Below are 27,249 nucleotides of genomic sequence, written 5' to 3' on the forward strand. Positions count from 1 at the left end.
CCGGACCCCGCATTCACTCTATCTGGTCTCCCACAGTACACACAACATGGAAATGCAATTATTTTAGTAAATATAAATTGCTAAATACCTTTTCTGATCAGCAGTTACAGCAGCCTTGTGACTTCTATCAGTGTCCAGCAGAGCACTGGTTAAAGCATGTAGGAGGAATTTTCATTCTCCTCTGACTGTGGCTGCATATGAGGCTGCATGACTCCTGACCGTCTGTCCAGACAGCGCTGATTTGGCCCTATGGTGATCACATGCACTCTAAAAAAAAAACCTAAACAACTCTCTAGCAATACACACTAAACTGATCATGTGCAGGGTGATTCATAAAGCTCTGTACTATCAGCAGATAGATTGGGTCATTAGAAGAAGGGGGGGATCAGAGAAGACAGGATCAAACTGTCTTTTTATGTGGAGGATTAACCCCTTAGGTTCCACAGTGAGTATAACAAGCATGCTTTACTGCATATACAGACTGATTTTACTGAAGAAGAGGGGGAGGATCAGAGAATACAGGATCAAACTGCCTTTTTACACAATGCAGAGGATTAACCCCTTAGGTTCCACAGTGAGTATAACAAGCGTGCTTTACTACATATACAGACTGATTTTACTGTTGTGGGTTTAGTAACACATTAATTCAGGGTTCATTAAGTGTGTTCTTTTATGATCTGAAGATAGTATGTTTCATCTGTACTCACAGTAATATTTCTACTTATACTGTGAAAATGTTTTTCTGTATATTTTTTCTCTGTTAAATGAAAAAATTGTTTAATAAAAATTACCTAATAGAAAAAAAAATGGATTCTCCAAGCTGTCTATCAGAGTTCTCATTCAGCAGCTTGCTGGGGCTGTCCATGGTGCTGAAAGCCAGGAATACTGTAACTGCACATTATCATTTATAATGTGTTTATTTATTTTTTTACTCCTTCTTATAGTGTAAACCTATTTTTTCTAGAGGATATATTTTTTTGTGAAATAAAAGGAAAAATGTTTTTCTCGTAAAGCGAACTTAAACGCCAAACCAATAAAGTACACTGAGAATGTGGATTATGATTCATAAGGAGATGCCCACAAGCAATCCTTCATCTCAGATCATTTTATTGAAATAAATATCCCGAATGAAGAGGAAGCTGGAAGGACCCACCGTTGTGTTTCATACAGATAGTCCTTACTCCCAGGGGTTGATTTACTAAAACAATAAGACTCTTCACTTTCCTGAGTGAATGATTATTAAACTTAGTAAATGAAGTGAAGCTGAATGGTTCAAACAACAAATCATTTGCTAACATTTTGGTTTTTTTTTCCTTTGCACCTGATCTGGTCCTCAACCTGAGCTTCACTCTATTTCTTACTATTCGCTTTGAAAAATGAATAGCTTCCACTTTTCTTGCAAAGCAAATCTATAAGTACCATATACTGAAACACTTTAAAGGATCCTTTGTAGTTTCCCTGGGCACCATTTACCTCAATAAAATCATCTGAGAGTGTGGATGGCTCCTTGTGAATGATAAGAGTGTTGTGGCTTCTTCTGTGTTTTCTCCGTTAGTTGGTTCTACTGCATGTGATATTTACCTTTCCTACAGAAAATGGATGATAGGTGATGGAAGTCCCCCTTCTTCAGGGCATCAAAGGATCAAAAGTACGGTAAATTAATGCTGATGGTCTCACTTCAAATTGGCAGCTTTTACTTGTTGGGTTTTCCTTGGCAAGCATAAAGAAAATATCATTCTGGACTTCTATTCATGGAGTGGTGCTCCTTTGATCCTATACTTACGAGGTGGGAACAGAAAGTTCAAGACCAGTTTTGTAACACGTCAACAGATGACAGGAAAGTTATACAGTCCACAAACTATGGTGTATACAGTTGCAAGAAAAAGTATGTGAACCCCTTGGGATTACGTGGAGTTTTGCATGAATTGGGCATAAAATGTGCTCTGAACGTCATCTAAGTCACAACAATAGAAGAACACATTCTGCTGAACATAATACTACACAAACATTAGATGTTGCCATGGTTTAATTGCACATAACATGTAAACATTCACAGTGCAGGGAGGAAAAAGTATGTGAACCTTTGGACTTAATAACTGGTTGACCCTCCTTTGGCAGCAATAACCTCAACCAAATGTTTCCTGTAGTTGCAGGTCAGACCTGCATCTGGAGTAATTTTGGACCACTCCTCTTCACAAAACTGTTTCAGTGTAGCAATATTCTTGGGATGTCTGGTGTGAATCGCTCTCTTAAGGTCATGCCACAGCATTTCAATCGGGTTGAGGTCAGGACTCTGACTGGGCCACTCCAGAAGGCGTATTCTGTGCTGTTGCAGCCATTGTTTTGTTGAATTACTTGTATGCTTTGGGTCATTGTCCTGTTGCATCACTCATCCTCTGCGGAGCTTCAGTTGGCGGACAGATGGTCGTACGTTTTCCTGAAAAATGTCTTGATAAACTCTGGAATTCATTTTCCCATCAATGACAACAATCCGTCCAGGCCCTGAGGCAGCAAAGCAGCCCCAAACCATGATGTATCTGAAAATCAATCCATATGTACTGATGGCACTGATCTCATTTCTTGAGGCCCAAAAATGTCAGGACAGTACAGATATCCCCCAAATTACCCCTTTTTAGAAAGTAGACAATCGAAGATATTTAGTAAGAGGCATGGGAAGTTTTTTGAAGTTGTAATTTTTTGTCATAATTTTATGGAAAATTAGGAAATTAAACAAAAAAATTCACAATTTTTTCCCCATACTGTCACCATGCAGTACAGCGTCATCATATAGCTGGTGTGGTGGCAATCAGGGGCACTGGCTGGTGACCATGTGAAAAAATAAAATAAAATTATATATATAGATAGCTGCATCAGATTCTGAGTGCTCCAGTTTTAGTAAATCTCTCCCTATATGTGATGTGGTTTACAAACTTGGTTTGATTCATCCAATTCTATGTTATGTGTATATATCAATGGTGTACTTCAATGTTCAGTGTTGGGACCCTTACTTTTTAATATATTTATAAACGATATAGGATGTGGGATTAAAAACCCCATTTCAGTCTTTGCAGATGACACCAAGCTGTGCAGTGGAATAACGTCCTTACAGGATGTCTCCAATTTACAAGCCGACCTCAATGCTCTGTGTAATTGGGCAACTATGTGGCAAAGGAGGTTTAATGTTGATAAATGTAAGGTTCTGCACTTGGGGGCTAAGAATATGCATGTATTATACATACTGGGGGGGTACAACTGGGGGTCAATGGTGGAGAAGGATCTGGGGGTTCTGCTAGATCACAAGCTTAATAATGGCATGCAATACCAAGCTGAGGGATCTAAAGCGAGCAAAATCCTCTCTTGTATTAAAGAGGTATAGACTCCAGAGAGAGAGATATCATTTCCCCCGGTACAAATCATTAGTAACACCTCATCTGGAATATGCAGTTCAGTTTTGGGCATCAATTCACAGAAAGAACATTGGGGAACTGGAGGAAGTACAGAGAAGGGCAACCAAACTGATAAGAGGAATGGAGGAGCTCAGCTATGAGGAAAGATTAGAGGAACTGAATTTATTCTCTCTTGAGAAGAGAAGATTGAGGGGGATATGATCTCCATGTATAATACATAAGGGGGGATATGATCACCATGTATAATACATAAGGGGGGATATGATCTCCATGTATAATACATAAGGGGGATATGATCTCCATGTATAATACATAAGGGGGGATATGATCTCCATATATAATACATAAGGGGGATATGATCTCCATGTATAATACATAAGGGGGGATATGATCTCCATGTATAATACATAACGGGGGATATGATCACCATGTATAATACATAAGGGGGGATACGATCTCCATGTATAATACATAAGGGGGGATATGATCTCCATGTATAATACATAAGGGGGATATGATCTCCATGTATAATACATAAGGGGGGATATGATCTCCATGTATAATACATAAGGGGGGGATATGATCTCCATGTATAATACATAAGGGGGATATGATCTCCATGTATAATACATAAGGGGGGATATGATCTCCGTGTATAATACATAAGGGGGATATGATCTCCATGTATAATACATAAGGGGGGATATGATCTCCATGTATAATACATAAGGGGGGATATGATCTCCATGTATAATACATAAGGGGGGATATGATCTCCATGTATAATACATAAGGGGGGATATGATCTCCATGTATAATACATAAGGGGGATATTATCTCCATGTATAATACATAAGCGGGGATATGATCTCCATGTATAATACATAAGGGGGGATATGATCTCCATGTATAATACATAAGGGGGATATTATCTCCATGTATAATACATAAGCGGGGATATGATCTCCATGTATAATACATAAGGGGGGATATGATCTCCATGTATAATACATAAGGGGGATATTATCTCCATGTATAATATATAAGGGGGGATATGATCACCATGTATAATACATAGGGGGGATATGATCTCCATGTATAATACATAAGGGGGGGATATGATCACCATGTATAATACATAAGGGGGGATATGATCTCCATGTATAATACATAAGGGGGGATATGATCTCCATGTATAATACATATGGGGGGATATGATCTCCATGTATAATACATAAGGGGGGATATGATCTCCATGTATAATATATAAGGGGGGATATGATCTCCATGTATAATACATAAGGGGGATATGATCTCCATGTATAATACATAAGGGGGGATATGATCACCATGTATATTACATAAGGGGGATATGATCTCCATGTATAATACATAAGGGGGGATATGATCTCCATGTATAATACATAAGGGGGGGATATGATCACCATGTATAATACATAAGGGGGGATATGATCTCCATGTATAATACATAAGGGGGGATATGATCTCCATGTATAATACATAAGGGGGGATATGATCTCCATGTATAATACATAAGGGGGGATATGATCTCCATGTATAATACATAAGGGGGGATACGATCTCCATGTATAATACATAAGGGGGGGATATGATCTCCATGTATAATACATAAGGGGGATATGATCTCCATGTATAATACATAAGGGGGGGATATGATCTCCATATATAATACATAAGGGGGATATGATCTCCATGTATAATACATAAGGGGGATATGATCTCCATGTATAATACATAAGGGGGATATGATCTCCATGTATAATACATAAGGGGGATATGATCTCCATGTATAATACATAAGGGGGATATGATCTCCATGTATAATACATAAGGGGGGATGTGATCACCATGTATAATACATAAGGGGGGATATGATCTCCATGTATAATACATAATGGGGATATGATCTCCATGTATAATACATAAGGGGGGATATGATCTCCATGTATAATACATAAGGGGGGGGATATGATCTCCATGTATAATACATAAGGGGGATATGATCTCCATGTATAATACATAAGGGGGGATATGATCTCCGTGTATAATACATAAGGGGGATATGATCTCCATGTATAATACATAAGGGGGGATATGATCTCCATGTATAATACATAAGGGGGGATATGATCTCCATGTATAATACATAAGGGGAATATGATCTCCGTGTATAATACATAAGGGGGGATATGATCTCTGTGTATAATACATAAGGGGGATATGATCTCCATGTATAATACATAACCGGGGATATGATCTCCATGTATAATACATAAGGGGGGATATGATCTCCATGTATAATACATAAGGGGGATATTATCTCCATGTATAATATATAAGGGGGGATATGATCACCATGTATAATACATAAGGGGGGGATATGATCTCCATGTATAATACATAAGGGGGGATATGATCTCCATGTATAATACATAAGGGGGGATATGATCTCAATGTATAATACATAAGGGGGATATGATCTCCATGTATAATACATAAGGGGGGATATGATCTCCATGTATAATACATAAGGGGGGGATATGATCACCATGTATAATACATAAGGGGGGATATGATCTCCATGTATAATACATAAGGGGGGATATGATCTCCATGTATAATACATAAGGGGGGATATGATCTCCATGTATAATACATAAGGGGGGATATGATCTCCATGTATAATACATAAGGGGGGGATATGATCACCATGTATAATACATAAGGGGGGATATGATCTCCATGTATAATACATAAGGGGGGATATGATCACCATGTATAATACATAAGGGGGATATGATCTCCATGTATAATACATAAGGGGGGATATGATCACCATGTATAATACACAAGGGGGGATATGATCTCCATGTATAATACATAAGGGGGGATATGATCTCCATGTATAAATACATCAGTGGTTCATATAGTGAACTCTGTGTAGAGTTATTCACCCTGAGGTCATCACAGAGGACAAGGGGGCATTCTTTATGTCTAGAGGAAAAGAGATTTAATCTCCAAATACGAAGGTTTCTTCACAGTGAGAGCTGTGAAAATGTGGAATAGACTCCCTCAAGAGTTGGTTCTGGCCAGCTCAGTGGATTGCTTTAAAAAAGTCCTGGATTCTTTCTGGGATACACAGAATATAACTGGATACTAACATTTATAGGTAAAGTTGATCCAGAGAATATCCGATTGCCTCTCGGGGGATCAGGATATTTTTTCCCTGCAGGAGCAAATTGGATCATGCTTTGCTGTTTTTTTTGCCTTCTTCTGGATCAACTGTGGCTATAGGATTATAACCTTTTTTTTTTTTTTTTTTTTTAATGGTTCAACTGGATGGACTTTTGTCTTTTTTTCAGCCAGACTATGTAACTGTGTTATATATATTTATTTGATCATATTATGTATTTTATTATATATATTTTTTTTATTATTTTATATATAACATAACAAAAGCAGAGTTCAATATTTAGGAGAATCACCAGTAATGGTGGTAACGCTGCTCTTTGAAGTGATAAATTGGCAATACCAGTGCACTAGAGAACGCAGCCATGTTTTACAGGTCACTACAAAGGCATTATTTATTTATTTTTTTAATTTGGATATGGGGGTGATTCACACATAGCACGGGTGTTTTTGGTTTTCAGCAAAGGCACATTATTGTTTGCAGAATTTAACAAACGAGGGCTTAAGCTGTTCTGATAATCTGGACCATTAGAACCATGAAATAGACCCCAGGGTCTACTGGTACATCCCTATCACAGATCTTCAATATTATCTTCACCACTTTGGCAGGGGCGAATTTACCGAAAGGCAAACCAGGCATTTGCCTAGGGCAGCATTTTTCAAGGAGGCAGAAGGGACACATGTAGCATGGGGACCAGTTGGGAATTGAGAGAGGCTGAGGGCTGCTTGATGGTGTATGCAGAGCCGGACTCTCGTTCCCGGGATGTCCGGAGCTGTGAAGGTGCGTGGACCAGGGGAGGAGGTGAGCGGTAGTGGGAGGCTCTCTCGGCCGGGAAGGGGGTTGTGTGTGTTAGTGGAAGGCTCTCTCGGCTGGCAGGGGGGCTTTTTCCAGCTGTTAGTAGAAGGCTCTCTCGTCTGAGGGAGGGGGTGTTAGTCGGTGTCATGCTCTCTCGGCTGGGGGGGAGGGGGGTGTTAGTGGGTGTCAGGCTCTCTTGGCTGGGGGGATGTGACTATTGAGTTGCCTAGGGCAGCACAAAACCTAAATACACCACTGCAGTTTAGACCAATACATTTAAATAGCCAGACAGAAGCAGCACATGTGCAATGGTCCCTTCGCCTCTCATCCTCTCTAGCACTTTGATGAATAAACTGTGGCGATGGGAGCCATGCGTGACGGGGATAGAGACCAGCTTGCAGCCACTTTAAAATGCAGCTCATTTCAATTCAACTAATGATTTATCTGAACATCAATCACTATTTTTATTTTTATTATTCAGTATCTACTTTTCTCAAATGTTCCTTTTGTTAAGCAGATAGGATTTAGCGCACATACACACATACACGCCAGCCAACAAACATATTACTGCCAGAAGCAGAAAAGGGCCAATTGCTCAGCCAAACTGTCTCGCCAACGGGTTTTAGTTATAAAACATATTATGTCCATAGCCATAGATTACATTTACTTTCTTTTCCAACGTTAAACAGAATCTGTAGCACATAGCAACTATGTTTTTATTGTTCCAGTAATTTTAGATTGACTTGTTACATATTAATAAGCCCAGGGGCCCAAAATCCGAGGAGCTACAAGCTACTTGTCTAAGCTCTTGTACTGCATCTAGCTGGAGCTGCCCATGGTGCTGAAGGCCACTGATACTGTAACTGTACTATATACTGATGATGCCTTCATTTTCATTCATTCCTTTTACTAACTCCAACAGTGCTGATGTGCTTTGCAAAATTTTGTGAGAATTTTTTAGCATTCACATCAGTCTCTGCACTACTCAAAGGAGCTTACAGTCTATATGAGCTAGGACAATCACAAGATCTCAAACACATCTTGGGTATTTTTAAGCAATTTTTGGAAACCACATTTTTTTTTTTGCCGGATTCCCTACATGTGGAAGTGCCCCCTCCTCACTGTTTCTGACATCAATTATTTCATCACCACCTGCTGGTGAAACCTGGTATTGCAGCAACTATAGGTATAGTCAGACTTGTGTGGTTAAAGGATAAGTTCACCTTTCATAACATGTTACACGTTACAACCATATTCGGGATGTAACATGTTATAAATATACCAGCCCCCACTACCCTGCTTTGACAGCTAGGGGGGATCTGTCAAATTTTAAAAAACCAGGCCGTGTGCGCCTCTGCCACCCAGTGTTCTGGGAATGAATGACCTACAAGTCCCGACAGCCTTAGCGGCTGTTGGCTTGCAGTACTCAATGGACTACCATGGTGCTGTGGAGAGCCATGGTAGTTGATTGAATTTTTCTGTCAGTATACCTGCTTGCTCGTACATCCCGTATACTGGCAGGTCTGTAGGAGGCCTGCATGGCATCAGTGGTCTACTGATCGCTGGTGCAATGCTTTTCAGGCTCCTGCAGCCGAAAATAATAAATGCACATTTTCTACATGCAAAAAAAAATGTGCATTTACTATTTTTGTCCAAAAGGTGAACTTATCCTTGAGCCTAAGTTCACACTACAGTGGTGCGGTAAATCCCATGTGATTCGTACAGGAACCGCACTGCATTCCTGTACAAATCACATGCAATTGGTGTGCGGTGCGATCAGAGCCATACATTTTGTATGGCTCTATTCGCACCGCACCAAAAACGTGCAGGACCCTTTTTTTGCCCGCACTAGAATTGGATCACATAGGTATTCACACCTATGCGATCCGATTCTGCACATCGCGTCACATTTTGCGGACCGATGTTGGGGTGTTGTTAACTTAACATACACACCCGCATCAGTTCGCATGAACGGGGTGCGATTGTGATGCGGTGCGGAATTCACACTGAAAACGCTGCAAATTCCATGCCACATCAGTGTGAACCAGGGCTTAAAGTAGTACTAAAGCCTCGGGGAGTTATCTACTAAAACTGCACGGTGCAAAATCTGGTTCAGCTCTGCATAGAAACCAATCAGATTCCAGGTTTTATTGTTAAAGTTTAATTGAACAAACTGATGTTAGAAGCTGATTGGCTACCATGCATAGCTCCACCACCTCAGATTCTGAGTGCTCCAGTTTTAGTAAATCCCCCCCTTTTTATATTACAGATATATCCTTTTTAACCTATTAATCATTGGACAAATAAGTATTTTTTTTACCAAAATGGCACTAAACACTTACAGTTTCTTTATTTAACTTGCATAGACACCATGTGGTTTGCCCACGCTTCCAATTGGGGAGTGCATACTCTAATTGTAAAACAAAAAGTTTCTCGATTAGCCTCTTACATGTCTTATCTTTCCTAGCACCATTGCACATACATGCTGATGCCATGACGTTATTATTGTTAATCCTCAATGCTGAGGAAGAGGGTTTACCCCAAAATCTGTCAGCCTTTCTTTGGCCCTTGGTTGGCACTTCTTTTATGTTGGGGCTTTTGGTGTCATATAGAGCAAATTTCCAGTGATTGTCATTTGTTATGCAATTTGTCACTTCTTGTTTGTGAGTATATTTCAACTTTCATTCAATAAACGGCTATCTGGGATAAAGTGCTAGACCAGTGCCATTAGTACAGTGTCAGTGCTTTTTATTAGCACTGATCACTGTATTAGTGTCACTGGGGATGTCAGTGACGCCAGGTTAGTTCCCCTCAGTGTCAGAATGCCCGCCGCAGTCCTGCTACAAGTCACTAACCATTACTAGTAAAATAAAAAATAGAAATCCCAGCACATAGACCGCCATTTGTAAACGCTATAACTTTCAAGTAAACCAATTAATTTGCACGTATTGGGATTTTTTTTTTAGCAAAGACATGGAGCATAATACATTTTGGCCTAAATTTATGATGAAATTTGATTTTTAATTTTTTTTTTCTGGATATGTTTAAGAGCAAAAAGTAAAAAAGATTGTTTTTTTCCCCAAAATTGTCGGTCTTTTTTTTTTGAGGAAAAAAAAAGGGCACATGCGATCAAATACCACCGAAAGAAATTCATGGGGAAAAAAAGGACGTAATTTAATTTGGGTGCAGTGTTGCATGACCGCGCAATTGTCAGTTAACCCCTTCACGCCGGCCGCACGCAGATGTGCGGCCTCTTGGCGTCTGGGCCTAGACGCCGAGCGTCCGCACATTTGCGTTCATGTAATAAAAAACATATGTGCTGAGAATGCGTGCCCTGCACGCTCCCAGCACACATGTGCGGTACTCACGGAAAGGTCCCAGTCCGCCCTTTCGATCGAGACCTTTCCCGATCATGTGACCGGCTGTGACGTGACGTCACGGCGGCCACATGACACTAAGCCCCGTCCCGCCCACATGTGCGGTACTCACGGAAAGGTCCCGGTCCGCTCTTTCGATCGGGACCTTTCCCGATCATGTGACCGGCTGTGACGTGATGTCACGGCTGCCACATGACACTAAGCCCCGTCCCGCCCACCTCCCGGCACAGTAACTTCTCTTCACGTCGGGACGATCCGGCGTGAAGGGGTTAAAGTATTGCAGCGCCATAACGCAAAAAAATGACCTGGATAGGAAGGGGGGTAAGTGGTTAAGGACACGACAAGTGAGAATTCACAGAAAGGGGTCCTTCTTCTGAAATGGCATTGTATCACGGGGCCATTTTAGAAGAACACTTATCGGAGCTCTACATTACGGGAAAACTGGTCCCGCAAGGCAGATCCCGAATCCCGAACTCTGGAAGAGTTCTATTTACTAAAGCCTAATCTTGCATGAGCTCCGATGTTTGCTTTCTGCTGCTACACTGCACAGGATGATACATTTAATCAATCCACTCATCCTGCATTTTCACAACTCATTTGATGCGGCTTAGTCAGCCGTGAAACATGTTAACCGTCCTCTTGGCTCGGCGGCCTCGGCGGCAGCGAGATCTGTTGAGTTTGTTGAAGTGGATGCACTCTCTCTTTAATTCATGGTCCCAATCCACCTTTCCTGCCGCACTGGATGTCACTTCTAGCAGAAGGTTTAAGACGGAAGGAACAGACAGGCGGGGACGGTGTGATTTGCAGCTGTAATCTTCCCCGAGATTACAGGAATGTGCGGCCAAATTAAATCACGTTGTTCCGTTCTCCAGCTCAGCAAGTTCTGAGCTGCAACATATTTTCTGAAGTGTTGGGAGAAGCGAGACAGGCTTTCCTGTCTGATGCTAAATTCCCTGTCTGATACAAACGATCGTAAATGCAGAGCACGGGAAAAAATGATATAGTTCGGAAAACAGAAACAAGCCGGATGAATGACCTTTGTTGTATTCCGAGACGCGTTTCGCACTTTTAGTCTTCGTTTTACATCTGCATTGGGAACGTTGGAATATTCGGAGTAGATCTACACATTGCTGCCAGGTATGAAGGAAGAGCTCTGTGAAGTACAATTTGTTTCTAAACTCAACACAATAGCAGGACCCCAATGCAATTTTAGAAAAAGAAAATCTTTCTTAGGAAAAAAATGTCATGCATTTTTAATAGGTAGAATATGTTCTCTTGCTGGTTGCTGTGGTCTAGGACGGTGAATCCCATTACTACTAATGAATAGCTGTCCTCCAGAAATAATGAGGAATCGCACATTTTTATATTTGCCAAAGACACCTCTGCTGCTTTATAAGAAACTACTTTTTTTTTTTAATATATTAAAATAGAACTTAAAGTGTCACTAAACCCACAACAGTATAATCAGTCTGTATATGTGTAAAGCATGCTTGTTATACTCACTGAGGAACCTAAGGGGTTAATCTTCTGCACTGTGTAAAAACGCTGTTTGATCCTGTCTTCTCTGCCCCTCCTCTTGTTGAAATGATCACCTGATTCAGACTGAATCCATGGTCACATGCACATGCTCAGTTTGGTGTGTATACATGGGCAGCACAGTTGGTAAATGATTAGCACTTCTGCCGGGCAGTACTAGGGTCGTCGGTTCAAATCCCAAACACGGCACCAGCTGCCTGGAGTTTGCATGTTCTCCCTGTGCCTGTGTGGGTTTCTTCCGGGTACTCCAGTTTCCTCCCACACTCCAAAGACATGCTGGTAGGTGAATTGGATCCTGTCGATGGTGTCCGTTTATGAACCAGCAGTAATAGATCGCTGCTCAGTTCTCCGGCATTCTCGGAGAACACAGTTCTCCTGTGAATGCCATTTATGAAGCGGTGTAGATCAGTTCTCCGAACGAAGGGAGAGCGGTCTACAAACTCTGGAAAACGGCTGATTTTACTATAATCTCGCGAGATTACAGTAAAAGATCAGTTTACTAAGCAGAGGTAAATTATCTCTGCTTAGTTTGCGGTCCCTCCAATTCTCCAGCTCTGGGCTGGAGAATCTGGAGGGAGAAAACAGATCTCCAGAGAAGGGCTGAACATGTTCTCCTGAGTGTCATAAACTGTGAATGACCAGAGAATAGCTGAGATCCTCTGAATCGCAGCTATTCTGTGTGTCATAAACGGACACCTAAATTGTCCCTAGTATATGTATGTATGAATGTGAGTTAGGGACCTTAGATTGTACGCCCCCTGAGGGTTAGAGACTGATGTGAATGTACAATACATATGTAAAGCTCTGTGTAAATTGATGGCGCTATATAAGTACCTGAAATAAATAAATAAAATATTGCCAGAGAGGTTTTTTTTTTTCTTGGGAGAGTGCATGTGATCAGCACAGGGCCAATCAGCACTGCCCAGACAGAGGTCAGGGGTTTTGCATCCTCCTAGAGCAGAAAGAAAACTCCTCCTACAAGCTTTAACCCGTGCTCTGCTGAAGTCACAAGATTGCTCTAACTGCTGATGAGAAAAGGTATTTAGCTCTTAAATTGTAAGGTCCAAGGAGCAGGGACCTCCTATCCCTCTTGTATTGAACTGTATTGTTGCTGTATTGTCTCCCATTATATTGTAAAGCGCTGAGCAAACTGTTGGAGCGATATAAATCCTGTATAATAATAATAATAATAATTTAGCAATTTATATTTACTACAATAATTGCATTTTCATGCTGTGTGTACTGTGGGAGACCACATATAGTGAAAGCAGGGTCTAGGGAGAGCAGATATAGTGAATGCAGGGTCCGGGGAGACCAGATATAGTGAATGCAGGGTCCAGGGAGACCAGATATAGTGAATGCAGGGTCCGGGGAGACCAGATATAGTGAATGCAGGGTCTGGGGAGACCAGATATAGTGAATGCAGGGTCCGGGGAGAGCAGATATAGTGAATGCAGGGTCCGGGGAGGCCAGATATAGTGAATGCAGGGTCCGGGGAGACCAGATATAGTGAATGCAGGGTCCTGGGTTTAGTAACACTTTAAAGTGTTACTAAACCCACAACAGTAAAATCAGTCTGTATATGCAGTAAATCATGCTTGTTATACTCACTGTGGAACATAAGGGGTTAATCCTCCATATTGTGTAAAAAGGCTGTTTGATCCTGACATCTCTGATCCTCCTCTTCTTCCAGTGTCCCCCTCTTATCCCCTGAGAAGACATATCATGTGAAGACCCAATGCACATGCTCAGTTTGGTGTGCAGTGCTAGAGAGGATTTTTTTTTCTTGGGAGAGTGAATGTCATCAGCACTGGGCCAATCAAACAGGTCAGAAGTTCTGCATCCTCCTACGGCAAAAAAATACTCGTATTGCAAGCTTTAACCAGTGCTCTGCTGGACACTGATAGAAGTCACAAGACTGCTCTAACTGCTGATGAGAAAAGGTATTTAGCAGTTTATATTTACTAAAATAATTGCATTTCCATGTTGTGTGTACTGTGGGAGACCAGATATAGTGAATGCAGGGTCCGGGGAGACCAGATATAGTGAATGCAGGGTCCAGGGAGACCAGATATAGTGAATGCAGGGTCCGGGGAGACCAGATATAGTGAATGCAGGGTCAGGGGAGACCAGATATAGTGAATGCAGGGTCCGGGGAGAGCGGATATAGTGAATGCAGGGTCCAGGGAGACCAGATATAGTGAATGCAGGGTTCGGGGAGACCAGATATAGGGAATGCAGGGTCCTGGGAGACCACATATAGTGAATGCAGGGTCTGCGGAGACCAGATATAGTGAATGCAGGGTCCCGGGAGACCAGATATAGTGAATGCAGGGTCTGGGGAGACCAGATATAGTGAATGCAGGGTCCGGGGAGATCAGATATAGTGAATGCAGGGTCCGGGGAGAATAGATATAGGGAATGCAGGGTCCGGGGAGATCAGCTATAGTGAATGCAGGGTCTGGGGAGATCAGATATAGTGAATGCAGGGTCCGGGGAGACCAGATATAGTGAATGCAGGGTCCGGGGAGACCAGATATAGTGAATGCAGGGTCCGGGGAGACCAGATATAGTGAATGCAGGGTCCTGGAAGATCAGATATAGTGAATGCAGGGTCCTGGGTTTAGTAACACTTTAACTGTATCTAAGCACCAGAAACTGAAAATACTATTTAATTATTTGTTAATATTCAAAGCAAACTGCCCCATCCATCCATGTCTCCATGCTTTATTTTATCAAGAAATAACTTTGAAAAACACACCCTAGCATTTCTTGTCAAGGCCATCTTGACTAAGGGCAGATGATTCATGTAGAAGTTACTTCCTGGAATCTATCTGCCCTTAGCTCAGGCATGCAGGCAGGATGGGGTGCTTAGCTGATAAAGCCCCTCGCAGAAGAGGACTCCTGGGATGTATGACATCATTTTAGCCTAGGCTAGAAGCTAGGAAAAAACTGAAGACATGAAAAAAAAAAGTGTAAAACAAGTAAATATAATATACCTTGCTAATTTTTGTTACTAATGCTAGCAGTATAAGGATTAAACATAGTTAATGTTGACAGAGATTTTTTTACTTGACAAAGAATTACCAAAAGCGCAGTGTGCTGTCCTACTACTGGTTAGCCGACAGCTAGCTAACAAAACTGACAGAAGCAGCGTTGTGTATTATTCCAAAACTTAATTTACTTCTATGAATAGTTCTGTAAAACTGCAATAAAAATACATACACTGAAGTTACAATATGATTGTATACATATCTCTCACAAATGCATACAATGAATCAATGAATACATTTCTTGCAAACAGCTACCTACAAATCACATAAAATATATTATTAAAATGTTATATATATATAACTTTGACAAACACAATGAATTAACTTTCAGGCATATGTGGGTCAAAGCGACAATGGAGGAGACCTTCACTGGTGTTCTTCAGGAAGCTAAAATGGCTGCAGTGGTAGATGGGAAATCTTTATTTTTTAACAAGGATTATTAAGAAGAGGTGCAGTTGCAGTGAACACCCAATAGATGGCTCCTTACTCAACACAATGATGAAATACAGAACACACAGCATTAGTTATCTCCTTTTAGACACTATGGGGTTAATTTACTAAAACTGGAGAGTACAAAATCTGGTACAGCTGTGCATGGTAGTCATCTGGGATAGAGGGAGCTCTAGAGAGTGGGAGAAGTTACTGCTCTGGCTCAGTCATCTGCATGTGTGTAAATTTCAGCTTTGGTTATTGAACTCTTTAAACAGCAGGATTTTTAAGCAGAAAAAGATAGCTTAGGAAATGTGTGAATGGGAATGGCATCTCAACATGCAATATTTTCTATGTCTCTTGTATAGTATTAAATATATTTTAGTTAGTATAGTTTAACTAAAACAATTAGAGAAAAAAAATATACAGAAAACCACTATACATTAAATTTTAGGGGCATATCTATAAAGCAGTAAATCTGGCATTTACTAAACATTCACTGTGATGTGGAAACCTTTGATATAAAGAGGGGGCGTATGATGTGAAGGAGACGCTGATGTGAATTAGAGACTCTAATGTGAAGAGGGGGCTCTGATGTGACGGCGAGACAGTAATGTGAAGTGGAGACTCTGATGTAAAGTATAGACTATGATGTGAAAGGGGGCTCTGATGTGAAGAGGAAACTCTGATGTGAAAGAGAGACTCTAATGTGAAGAGAGGGCTCTGATATGAAGGAAAGACTCTAATGTGAAGAGGGGTCTCTGATGTGAAGGAGAGACTATGATGTGAAAGGGGGCTCTGATGTGAAGAGGAAACTCTGATGTGAAAGAGAGACTCTAATTTGCAGAGAGGGCTCTGATGTGAAGGAAAGACTCTAATGTGAAGGGGGGGGGAGAGACTCTGATGTGAAGCAGATACTCTGATGTGAAGAGGGGGGTTCTGATGTGAAGGAAAGACTCTAATGTGAAGAGGGGGGTGGGTTCTGATGTGAAGAAGAGAATCTAATGTGAAGAGGGGGTTCTGATGTGAGGGACAGACTCTGATGTGAAAGGGGGCTCTGCTGTGATGGGGGTACTCTGTATGTGAAGGGGACCCTCTGATGGGAAGGCTGTTGTGCTCATTGTCCCGGGCTCAGGTTTCCCATTGATGCAGTCATAGATGACTCCTCAGTATAAAGCAGCCAAGCCCGGCATACAAGGATTGGATCAGTGAAGCACAGGAATGTTTGTATGGGGGCAGCTTGCCAGGTAGTACCACCCCCCATTTGGCCTGCCTATAGCCTATGATCCTCCTATACAGGTATACCAATCCCATCCATCCCACTTGACAGCCTGCCAGGCCTGCATTGGAGGGATCAGTCAGCGGCGTGAACACGGCTTTGTGTACAGAAATAACATTGTAAAGAACATGAAAGCAGCTGCTGCATCAGATTGGAGATGATGTCCCCTCCATACAACAACAGGCACAAGCAATAAACAATCATTCAGTTACAGAGGAGGTCAGCTGCAAGTCACTTGCAATACAAGTCTCAGTTAATGAGCGTAGCGTGCAAAATGACCCGGCATGTATAGAGCGCCGCAACATAAACCCAACGCATAATTCAATATACAGCAATTATACGCAGTACACAGCAAAGGCTAATGTGAAGCCGGCGTCCACAGGGAGAGATCGCCGCTGCTTGTGGTGGGGGATTTGCATGGAGACAGGCTGATTGGACAATGGAAGAGAAGCCGCATACTGATGAGGTCATCCTCCTGCCTTCTGTGCCCTCGCTTCCTATTCTTCACTGTCAGCATGCAGCAAGGCCTGATTGGCTCGTACGGCCAGAAGTGTCCGCTTTTGCAGGATCTATTGCGTCTTTATATTTTAAATTCGCAACATAGTTACTTTACGGAATAAATGCATTCTAATTGGAAACTCCTATCATCTGCCTAATGCAGGCCATAGACGGGTCGAGAAAAAAAAAACAGCCGATTTTCGCGCCGTTAGTGGGTTAATTGGTCGGCCGTTTTTTTTATCGGTAAAGTTGGAAAATTTGCGGCCTATTTTGACGATCGGCCGATTTTCCCGGCAATGATGGACAAATCGGCTGATCGTTTTACCGATAAAAAATCTGCGCATGACTCATGACCTGGAAGAAGAGGAAGAAGAAAAGAAGAGGAGAATAAGAAGAAGAAAAAGAAGAGGAAGAAAAAGAAGAAGAATAAGAGAATAAGAAGAAGAAAAAGAAGAAGAAGAAGAAGAGAAGAGGAAGAAGAAGAAGAAAAAGAGGAAGAAGAAGAATAAGAGGAAGAAGAAGCAGAAGAAGAAAAAGAAGAAGAGGAAGAGGAAGAAAAGAAGAAGAAAAAGAGGAAGAAGAAGAAGAGGAAAAAGAGGAAGAAGAATAAGTAGAATAAGTAGAAGAAAAAGAAGAGAAAGAGAAGAAGCAGAAAAATAAGGAGAAGAAAAAGAAGAAGAAGAAGAAAAATAATAATAAGAAGAAGAAGAGGAGGAAGAAAAGAAGGAGAAGAAGAAAAAGAAAAAGGAGAAGGAGAAGAAAATAAGACGAACAAGAAGGATAAGAAAAATAATAAGAAGAAGAAGAGGAAGAAGAAGCAAAAATAGAAGAAGAAGAAAAAGAAGAAGTAGTAGAAGAAGAAGAAGAAAATAAGACGAAGAAGAAGAAAAAGAAGAGGAAAAAGAAGAAAAAGAAAAAGAAGAGGAAAAAGAAGAAAAAGAAAAAGAAGAAAAAGAAGAAGAAGAAAAAGAATAATAATAATAATAATAAGAAGAAGAAGAAGAAGAAGAAGGAAAAGAATAATAAGAAGAAAAAGAAAAAGAAGAAGAAGAAGAGGAAGAAGAAGAATAAGAAGAAAAATAATAATAATAATAAGAAGAAGTAGAAGAAGAAGAATTCCAGTCCGCTATTATACTTTATATGAAAAGTCTTGCGGTTGCGGTTAATATATAATACCGGAGCTCTCTGCAAAGTACAGAAGTAAATATGGAGTTAAATGCCAGACGTAGACGGGACGAAAATCGGACGATTTTTTTACCGTTGGTGGTAACGTCGACCGATCGATCAATTTTTTGTTTGTTTGTTTTTATAAAAAATGGCGGGTTTTCGACCCGTCTATGGCCTGCATAAGGTTCAGTCTTACCTGGTTCTTGGGTGGCTGGGCTAAAAACGTGTGTGTAGAAATGCAAAACGAAATACAAAAAGCACTGCAGAAACAGATCAAAAGCAAACTGCATTGGTGTGAACCAGGCCTTATGGTCCCGCAGCAGGTCCACAGTGGTGAAACACCAGGGCCAAGCCGCAAGTGCGACCTTTGCGACCCTGGTAGTTCCGCCACTGGAACAATCACTTAAGGCTGTAAAGATATTCAGGGGAAGGCAGCAAAGTGCCAACATTTTTACAGAAGCTGTTAAATGAATACAATACGTTTTGGTGGATTGCCACTTTAAGCAATTTTATAAGCTTTTCCACCATTTTTTAAAATAAACGTAATTAACAAAAAAGCACTAAAAATACTTATCGCCTCTAAACTTTATTTTAGAAAGAATTACTGAAGTGGAAAAAAAAGCAGCAGCTCATGTCATGCTTGTTTATTTCCACAGTTTCACCCACAAAATGTTTTTACTGCGTTCTGTCTAAAGAATAATTTTTTTTTATTTTTTTTTATAAATACGTATCGAGCATCATTTGGTAATTATGCTTTTTTTTAAGGCGTATAATTTGTAGAAATTGAGAGGAGCCTTCTGTAGTTAATGAATGCACCATATAAGTACAGAAGATGCTTCATGTGAAATGAGGGAATTATTCTAAGTGGATAGTCAAACCGCTCTTACCAAGAGGAAAGTAAAGAGTATACAAATTATCCTTCATAAATCAGCATCCGCCTAATAAACCCTAATGCAATAGCTAATACAATTTATGACGGTGAAATAAAATTAGATTACGCTCTGAATATTTAATCTGCTCGATCTTTCCTCTGATATATAGGACTTTCTTTGAAGCCATAAGTCCCCTCTGTAGTGCACACGTTGCTCCTGTAAAACAGTCTGTTCATCACTTTTTCCGCTACCGATGACTTCTGAAGAGCTTGGGTCAATAAAGATTTCACTCCATCGCGAGCACCTCCAAAAAAACGCCACAACTGCCATTTATTGCAACCTGTATCAATAGATTGAGTGCATCTACCACTATACAAGGTCTGGGAGGGGAGACTGCCCTGGGTGCAATAGTTTACTGTAGGGATGGGGGGGGGGGTGCCTTCTTTCTCTTACAAGACTGATATGAGTTGTGACAGTGGCAGTGATTTGGGCAAACGAGTGACTTCTGAGCGTAGAATCCCACTAAGCTTGCACATCATGAGTGGGGGGCAGTTTGGTACCTTTGCCTTGGGCGCTGGACCACCTTATCCCAGTATTGTGTGTCTACCATTAGTAACCCAGTCAGGTTAAATGTATACACTTGTGTCTTGAGGTGACTTTTATTCAACTAGGTGTGTCAGAGGGGCTGAGGTTGTTCTTGGAGGCACAGAACAGAGAACCCTATTAAACAAGCAGCACCTTTGGGGGTGGTGCTACATGTAGGGGGTTGTCCAGGACATCTCATCCTATCAGCACATCACTAGACAACATGCCAAAGAACCAATGATGTGAAGAGGAAAATGGCCGCTCCTTTGGGGGTGGTGCTACATGTGGGGTGTTGTCCGGGACACCTCCGTCCTATCAGCACATCACTAGACAACACGCCAAAGAACCAATGAGGTGAAGAGGAAAATAGCAGCTCCATTGGGGGTGGTGCTACACATGGGGTGTTGTCCGGGACACCTCTGTCCTATCAGCAAGTCACTAGACAACACGCCAAAGAACCAATAGTGTGAACAGGAAAATGGCAGCTCCTTTGGGGGTGGTGCTGCATGTAGGGTGTTGTCCGGGACACCTCCGTCCTAACAGCAAGTCACTAGACAACATGCCAAGAACCAATGATGTGAAGAGGAAAATGGCCGCTCCTTTGGGGGTGGTGCTAAACGTGGGGTGTTGTCTGGTACACCTCTGTCCTATCAGAAAGTCACTAGACAACATGCCAAAGAACCAATGGTGTGAAGAGGAAAATGGCCGCTCTTTTGGGGTGGCACTACACGTGGGTTGTTGTCCGGGACACCTCTGTCCTATCAGCAAGTCACTAGACAACATGCCAAGAACCAATGATGTGAAGAGGAAGATGGCCACTGAGAGTCAAGTGTGGAGATAGACATCCCCAGAGAAAACTTGGACTGAGGAGGAGATCACCAAGCTGTAACATCATTAGTTGCAGATCAGAAGGTGTGCATATTGGACATGAAACCATATCAAGAGGCCTTTCACATTTACACCCTACTATTGTGGAGGAGGATCCCTGCCTTGTTCCAAATGGCTAGTCTACAGCTGACTGGTGACATTGAGGCCCGCCTGGTCTAGCTGAATGTGCCAGACGTCAGCCCAGAAAGTTCATACAGCTCCAACAGAAGAGAAGAACAAAATGCCTAAGTGCCCATTGGGAATCTGGAATGAAAGTGGTATATCTCATTGAGTAACCCCAATAGATTCCAGAGCAATATACTCGAAGAGATAATTTCAGACTCGCATGTGTAGCCAGATGAAGGAAAAAAGGTCAAACAGTTCTGGCAACATGGCTGCAACACGACAAAACTTCCCTTGATGGGCATCCAACGATAGCTTAAGCCATAGGAATACAGGAAGGAGTGCCAGACCAAGGCTGGATGAAACAGTCAAAGATAATTGTAATTGTTGATAGAAAATAGTCATATAATAACACCCAACGCGTTTCAAGGACAACACCACTCCAGCATCATCAAGGCTCAACACAGCATAACACTTGGATGGGCTCAGCGATACCAGTGACTTCATAGATCTACACTAGAGCCACTATTAAACTCTCCTCATGGAGGAGAAACCTGACAGCAGTTGCTGAGCAGCAGTGAAGGTCAAACTGAGCCCTGGTGAAGTAGGGATGGTGTTGTCCCTGAAAAACATTGGTTGTTATTATGTGACTTTTATTCATCAACAATTATCAGATTTTGGTCTGGCTATCCTTTCTCTATTTCTATCGTTTGAACCTCAATAAATTAGACACAATATACAGAAACAGTATCAATTAAAATAAATAAATAACTGATTTTTTTTTTTAGACTAAAAAAGTCTTCTGTCTGCTGCAGGCAGGATGAAGCAGCACCTTAGTCTCCTCTTCTCCAGTGATCAGACCGCAGGCAGGAGGAAGCATCTCCTCAGTCTCCTCCCACCCAGAGGTCAGATTTCAGGCAGGAGGAAGCATTTCCTCATTTTCATCTCCCCAAATGAACAAACTGCAGGAAGAAAAAAGCATTTGCCCAAATTCCACTCCCCCCAGTGATCAGACTGCAGGCAGGAGGAAGCATCTCCTCAGTCTCCTCCCCCCAGTGATCAGACTGCAGGCAGGAGGAAGCATCTCCTCAGTCTCCTCCCTCCAGTGATCAGACTGCAGGCAGGAGGAAGCATCTCCTCAGTCTCCTCCCCCCAGTGATCAGACTGCAGGCAGGAGGAAGCATCTCCTCCCACCAGTAATCAGAGTGTAGGCAGAAGGAAGCATTTTCTTAGTCTTCTCTCCCCCAGTAATCAGACTGCAGGAAGAAAGGCATTTCCCGAGTCTTCTCTTCCCAATGGTTGCATATATGCAGCATGCGGGCATTAAAACCCACCCTCTTTGCTGCTGCACATATGCGTTACATGGGCGGAAAGAGGTTAATATTGGCATTGTACACTTTCATGTTTCTGTTGTGTTAACTAGGTATTAGTGTAGTTTTATTCCCCGTGTTATTTGTTTGCTGTTTGATTTCCTTGTATTGCTACATCTAGCGTGTCCCCATTTGCCAAACAGACAAGACAACTTCCTGTTCCGGGTGACGCCGTGTCCAATGCATCTGTTCTGTGTTACGTCACAAATGTGGGACAGCTAATGTAATAAAGAAACATCTTCTAGCTGTATGAGTGAGCTCCCTGTGTGTCTGTGAGGGCTCTCCCTGCTTGTATCTGTGTCACATCTAATTACTGTGTAGCTCTCACCTGCAGAGCACCAGACTGATTGTGGGATATGTTGTTTCTTCACAGGAAGTGTTAGTTCTCAGACTACAGACCGAGATCATTCATTAACCTATGCAGTGCCAAGCCGCATGCCTCATGCTTGAACACAAACAGAAACTTCTGACACCAGAGTGTGAAGATTTACTTTACTATAGGCTGTGTGTACAGGGCAGTTAATGACACCCTAAAAGAGTAATCTACCCGAGGAAGAGCGTTAGAATGTGGTCATGCTGCTGAGTGTTGGAAATCTCAGTTGATTCGGATGGTCTGTGGAGTAGCTGAAGATCCATGCAGTTTGGCCCTGCAGTTTATTAACCACCGTTTATCTACATGGGCCACACGGGAGCGCTGCCAATGCGAGGGGACATTTCTAAATGTCCCCCCACATCCATTGCCTGTGCACGCTCCCTGGGAACACAGATCGCTGTACGGGAACCTCTATGTGAGGTCCCGATTCATGTGATCCCTGATTGGCTAATCAGGGATCACATGAATAGTAGTATCACTGACATCATTGCTTACTACTTGTGAAATCTGTGAATGATCACATGGTACAAGGCTACAGCCTTGTACCATGTGACAAGCTGTGACCAATCAGAGCTCTCACAGTATTTCTCAATGCCTGCAGGAATGCAGCCAGAGAGAAGGAGAAATGATTGCTTTTACAGCCTTTATGAGTGTAAAAGCAATCAGTATAAAAAAAGAAAAAAAAAATCTTCATCACCCCCCACAAGTAGTACAGTGTCACTATGGTGACACTGTACTGCTAGGTTGACAGTATGTAAAAAAAACCCAACACGTAAATAATAATATAGAAAAATAAAATAAAAATGTAAAAAAAAAAGTTAGAAAAATTATAATTTTTGGTTATAAACTAATTTGGGTTATTTTTTTTTTTACTAAAAAGATAGATGAATACATTTTGGCCAAGATTTATGAAGAAAGATTATTTATTTACAAAATTGTATAAGAAAAACACCTTTGTTTCAAAAGTTTTGGACTTTTTCATTTATATAGCAAAAAAATAAAAATCCCAGTGGTGAATAAATACCACCAAAATAAAGTTTTATCTGTCTCAAAAAAATGCAAAAAAATTCATATGGGTACAGTGTTGCATGACCGCGCAATTGTCATTCAAACTGTGATAGTGCTGAAAGCTGAAAATTGGCCTGGACTGGAAGGGGGTGAAAGTGTCCGGACTGGAAGTGGTTAATAAAGTGAATGCTGACCTCCTATAATTAACACACATTAATGCGCATTTTGTTAAGGCAGCCTATTCAAAATGAATGTACTTCCAACATACCACCCTTACAAAAAGCACATAATCCTTCTTGCTACTAGTGCATTAGGATGGAGGGGGGGCATTCAAAGTAATTAGCACCGCAGAGCATATTCTGTTGCAGCAATGCAGAAATATATATGGGCCCTTACGGTCTGTGGCCCCATTGAAGAGGTTTCCATTTACTTTTTGTGCACAGGGTAGTCACAAGGACAGGAAGTGGTGGAATATCTCTCTATTGGGGACAGAAAATAATATTTATCTGCTATGGAGACGTATATAGCTGATGGGGGTTCTAGCCTTCCCTTAGAATGCAATGCAATGTCTTTTTTGAAATAAAATAATACAAATAAAAAATATAAAAATATCACCTGGTACCTCACAGTCTTCTTTAAACCCCAAATTACATCACCAATCTTGTCTCCAAATATCGCCCAAACTGTCCTCTCCACTGCTCCCATTACCTCCTGCTCTCTAGCTCCCTTGTCTCCTCCTCCCATGCTCATCTCCAGGACTTCTTCAGAGCCTCCCCCATCCTCTGGAACTCTCTACCCCAATCTAATCAACTATCACCCACTCTGCCCACTTTTAGGCGATCTCTTCAGGGAAGCCTATCCTGCCTTCAGCTAATAACGGAATCTTCTATTTCTCCTACCAGTCCATCCCCCACAGTTACTACCTTTTGTACCACTAGCCCCTCCCTCTTAGATTGTAAGCTCCTAGGATCAGGGCCCTCCTATCCCTCTTGTATTGAACTGTATTGTTGCTGTATTGTCTCCCTTATATCGTAAAGCGCTGAGCAAACTGTTGTTGCTATATATGACCAGCGCAAAAATAAAAGAAATGTTCATAATGAATTACATCAGTGAAACAAATATAAGTGAAAAAATATATAAGAAATTAAAAATATAAAAAATGTAAAAATGTAAGTCTGAGGTCCCAAATCAATAGTGAAAATAATGTGCTCCAATCAAGAAACAGCGCTAGAAACACTCCAACGTGCCCACACCATCCGTGACTTCCAATCTGGCCCACACTCACCAAATGGAATGGACTCTTAGCTGATAGGGCTTAAGAGTCAAACATGCTTAACCTCTTGGCGCCGGCCGCACGCAAATGTGCAGCCTCCCGGTATCTGGGCCTTCACGCCGAGCGGCCGCACATTTATGTGCACTTAGGAAAAACATATGTGCTGAGAGCACGCACCCCCAGCACACGTCAGGTACTCACGGAAAGATCCCGATCTCCTCTTGCGACCTTTCCTGATCATGTGACTGCCATGACAGTGAATCACGGCGGTCACATGACCCTAAAATCCCACCCCGCCTCCCAGTTTCTGAAACCCTTAAAGGGCTGGGAGGTGTCTGTGCCAAGGGGTTATTTATTTATTACAAGTGCTTATATAGCGCTGTCAATTTACGCAGCGCTTTACATCTATATATATATATTGTACATTCACATCAGTCCCTAACCTTTAACGGGTGTACAATCTGAAGTCCCTAACTCACATTCATACATACACATACTAGGGACAATTTATACAGGATCCAATTAACCTACCAGCATGTCTTTGGAGTGTGCGAGGAAACCGGAGTACCCAGAGGAAACCCACGCAAGCACAGGGAGAACATGCAACCTCCATGCAGGAGGCGCCATGGTCAGTAATCAAACCCATGACCCAAGTACTGCAAGGCAGAAGTGCTAACCACTAAGCCACTGTGCCACCCAAAAGGTGGGCTATGTCCTCCAAAAATGAATCCCACTCAGGAAATTCTTGCTTGACAACCTCCTTGCTGTAGTGCTTTTCCTGATTCCCTTCACATGTGTGGTTTGTCTGTGCTATATAAATCCTGTATAATAATGATAATCTGTACACTGAGCTGTGCATGTGCAGCTCAGTATATATGCCGGCACTGTACCTGCCTGTGTGTCGGGATAACTGAACTCCTGCACGTGCATGGGAATTATGTCATCACTCCCAAGCCAATCAAGATAGCCGAAGACCTGCACCCAGAAGATGGGGGCCGGCATCCATGGAGTATTGGGAGTATTACCAACTTCCGCATCTTAAGGAATCCGACAGATTGTGAGATATTACGTTGTATTTTTATTTTCAGGAACAATTAATCAGTAACTTACAGTTCACTATGACGTTGACTTTCTTGACGTCCGAATAGGGCACTGCGTTCTCAGCCAAACACTCGTAATCACCCGCCTGGTCTCTCGTAATCCCGTATATGTCTAAATACTGCCCGCTTCCAAATGGTTTAGCTGCAAGAAATAAAAAAAAGAGAACATAGAATTATTAGAGGAAAGAATAAAGCGTCTTGGTTTTAGCAGAATATTTACAGTCGATGTACCGTCATAAATAGTAATGAAGGCTTTTAGCAGATTCATAAATTAATCTAAAATTGGTAACGGAGAGAACTCATATTTAAAAGCTGAATTTTAATCTGCTTGAATTTTGCTTTCATTGGTTCCTTCCCTCTATTCTCATCAACATGCTAATGAAATTATGAAATAAAACCTGTTTTTATTTCATAGCTTGTTTTAGTCGCAGTGTTATCAGTACTAGGTCTCTGTCCTTCTCTATTATTATTATTATTATACAGTATTTATATAGCGCCAATAGTTCGCTCAGCGCTGTACATTACAAAGGGGGACAGAACATGTGACAGAACAATACCAATACAATGCAAAACATGAGGGGATCGAGGGCCCTGCTCTTTCGAGCTTACAATCTAGCGGGAGGGGATGGTGGTACAGGAGGAGATAGCTGTGGGGGATGGAGTGGTAGGAAGAGTGGAGGAGGTCGAGAATTAGCTGAGGGCGGGGTAGGCTTCCCAGAAGAGATGGGATTTCAGGTGCGCCTAAAGGAGAGGAGTGTAGGTGATAGTCTGATGGATTTGGGTAGGGAGTTCCAGAGGATGGGTGAAGCCCTGGAGAAGTTCTGGAGACGGGCATGGGAGGAGGTGACCAGGGAACTAGAGAGAAGGAGGTCTTGTGAGGAGTGGAGAGTATGTTTTGGGTGGTA

General features: G+C 41.8%; 1 protein-coding gene across 4 annotated transcripts in view; it reads right to left on the minus strand.

The window, feature by feature from the left end:
• NEGR1 (neuronal growth regulator 1) overlaps positions 1 to 27,249 on the minus strand; it is a 782,301-nt gene that overhangs the window by 268,914 nt on the left and 486,138 nt on the right. For all 4 annotated transcript variants that reach the window (XM_089692157.1, XM_089692158.1, XM_089692159.1 and 1 more), the window contains exon 4: positions 26,355 to 26,486. In XM_089692157.1, coding sequence (XP_089548283.1) covers positions 26,355 to 26,486 — 132 coding nt within the window. The remainder of the gene's footprint in view (positions 1 to 26,354; positions 26,487 to 27,249) is intronic.

Source organism: Staurois parvus, unplaced genomic scaffold (genome assembly GCF_062004578.1).
Source record: "Staurois parvus isolate SC_StPar_1 unplaced genomic scaffold, SC_StPar_1.0 ptg000578l, whole genome shotgun sequence".
Classification (NCBI taxonomy): Eukaryota; Metazoa; Chordata; class Amphibia; order Anura; family Ranidae; genus Staurois; species Staurois parvus.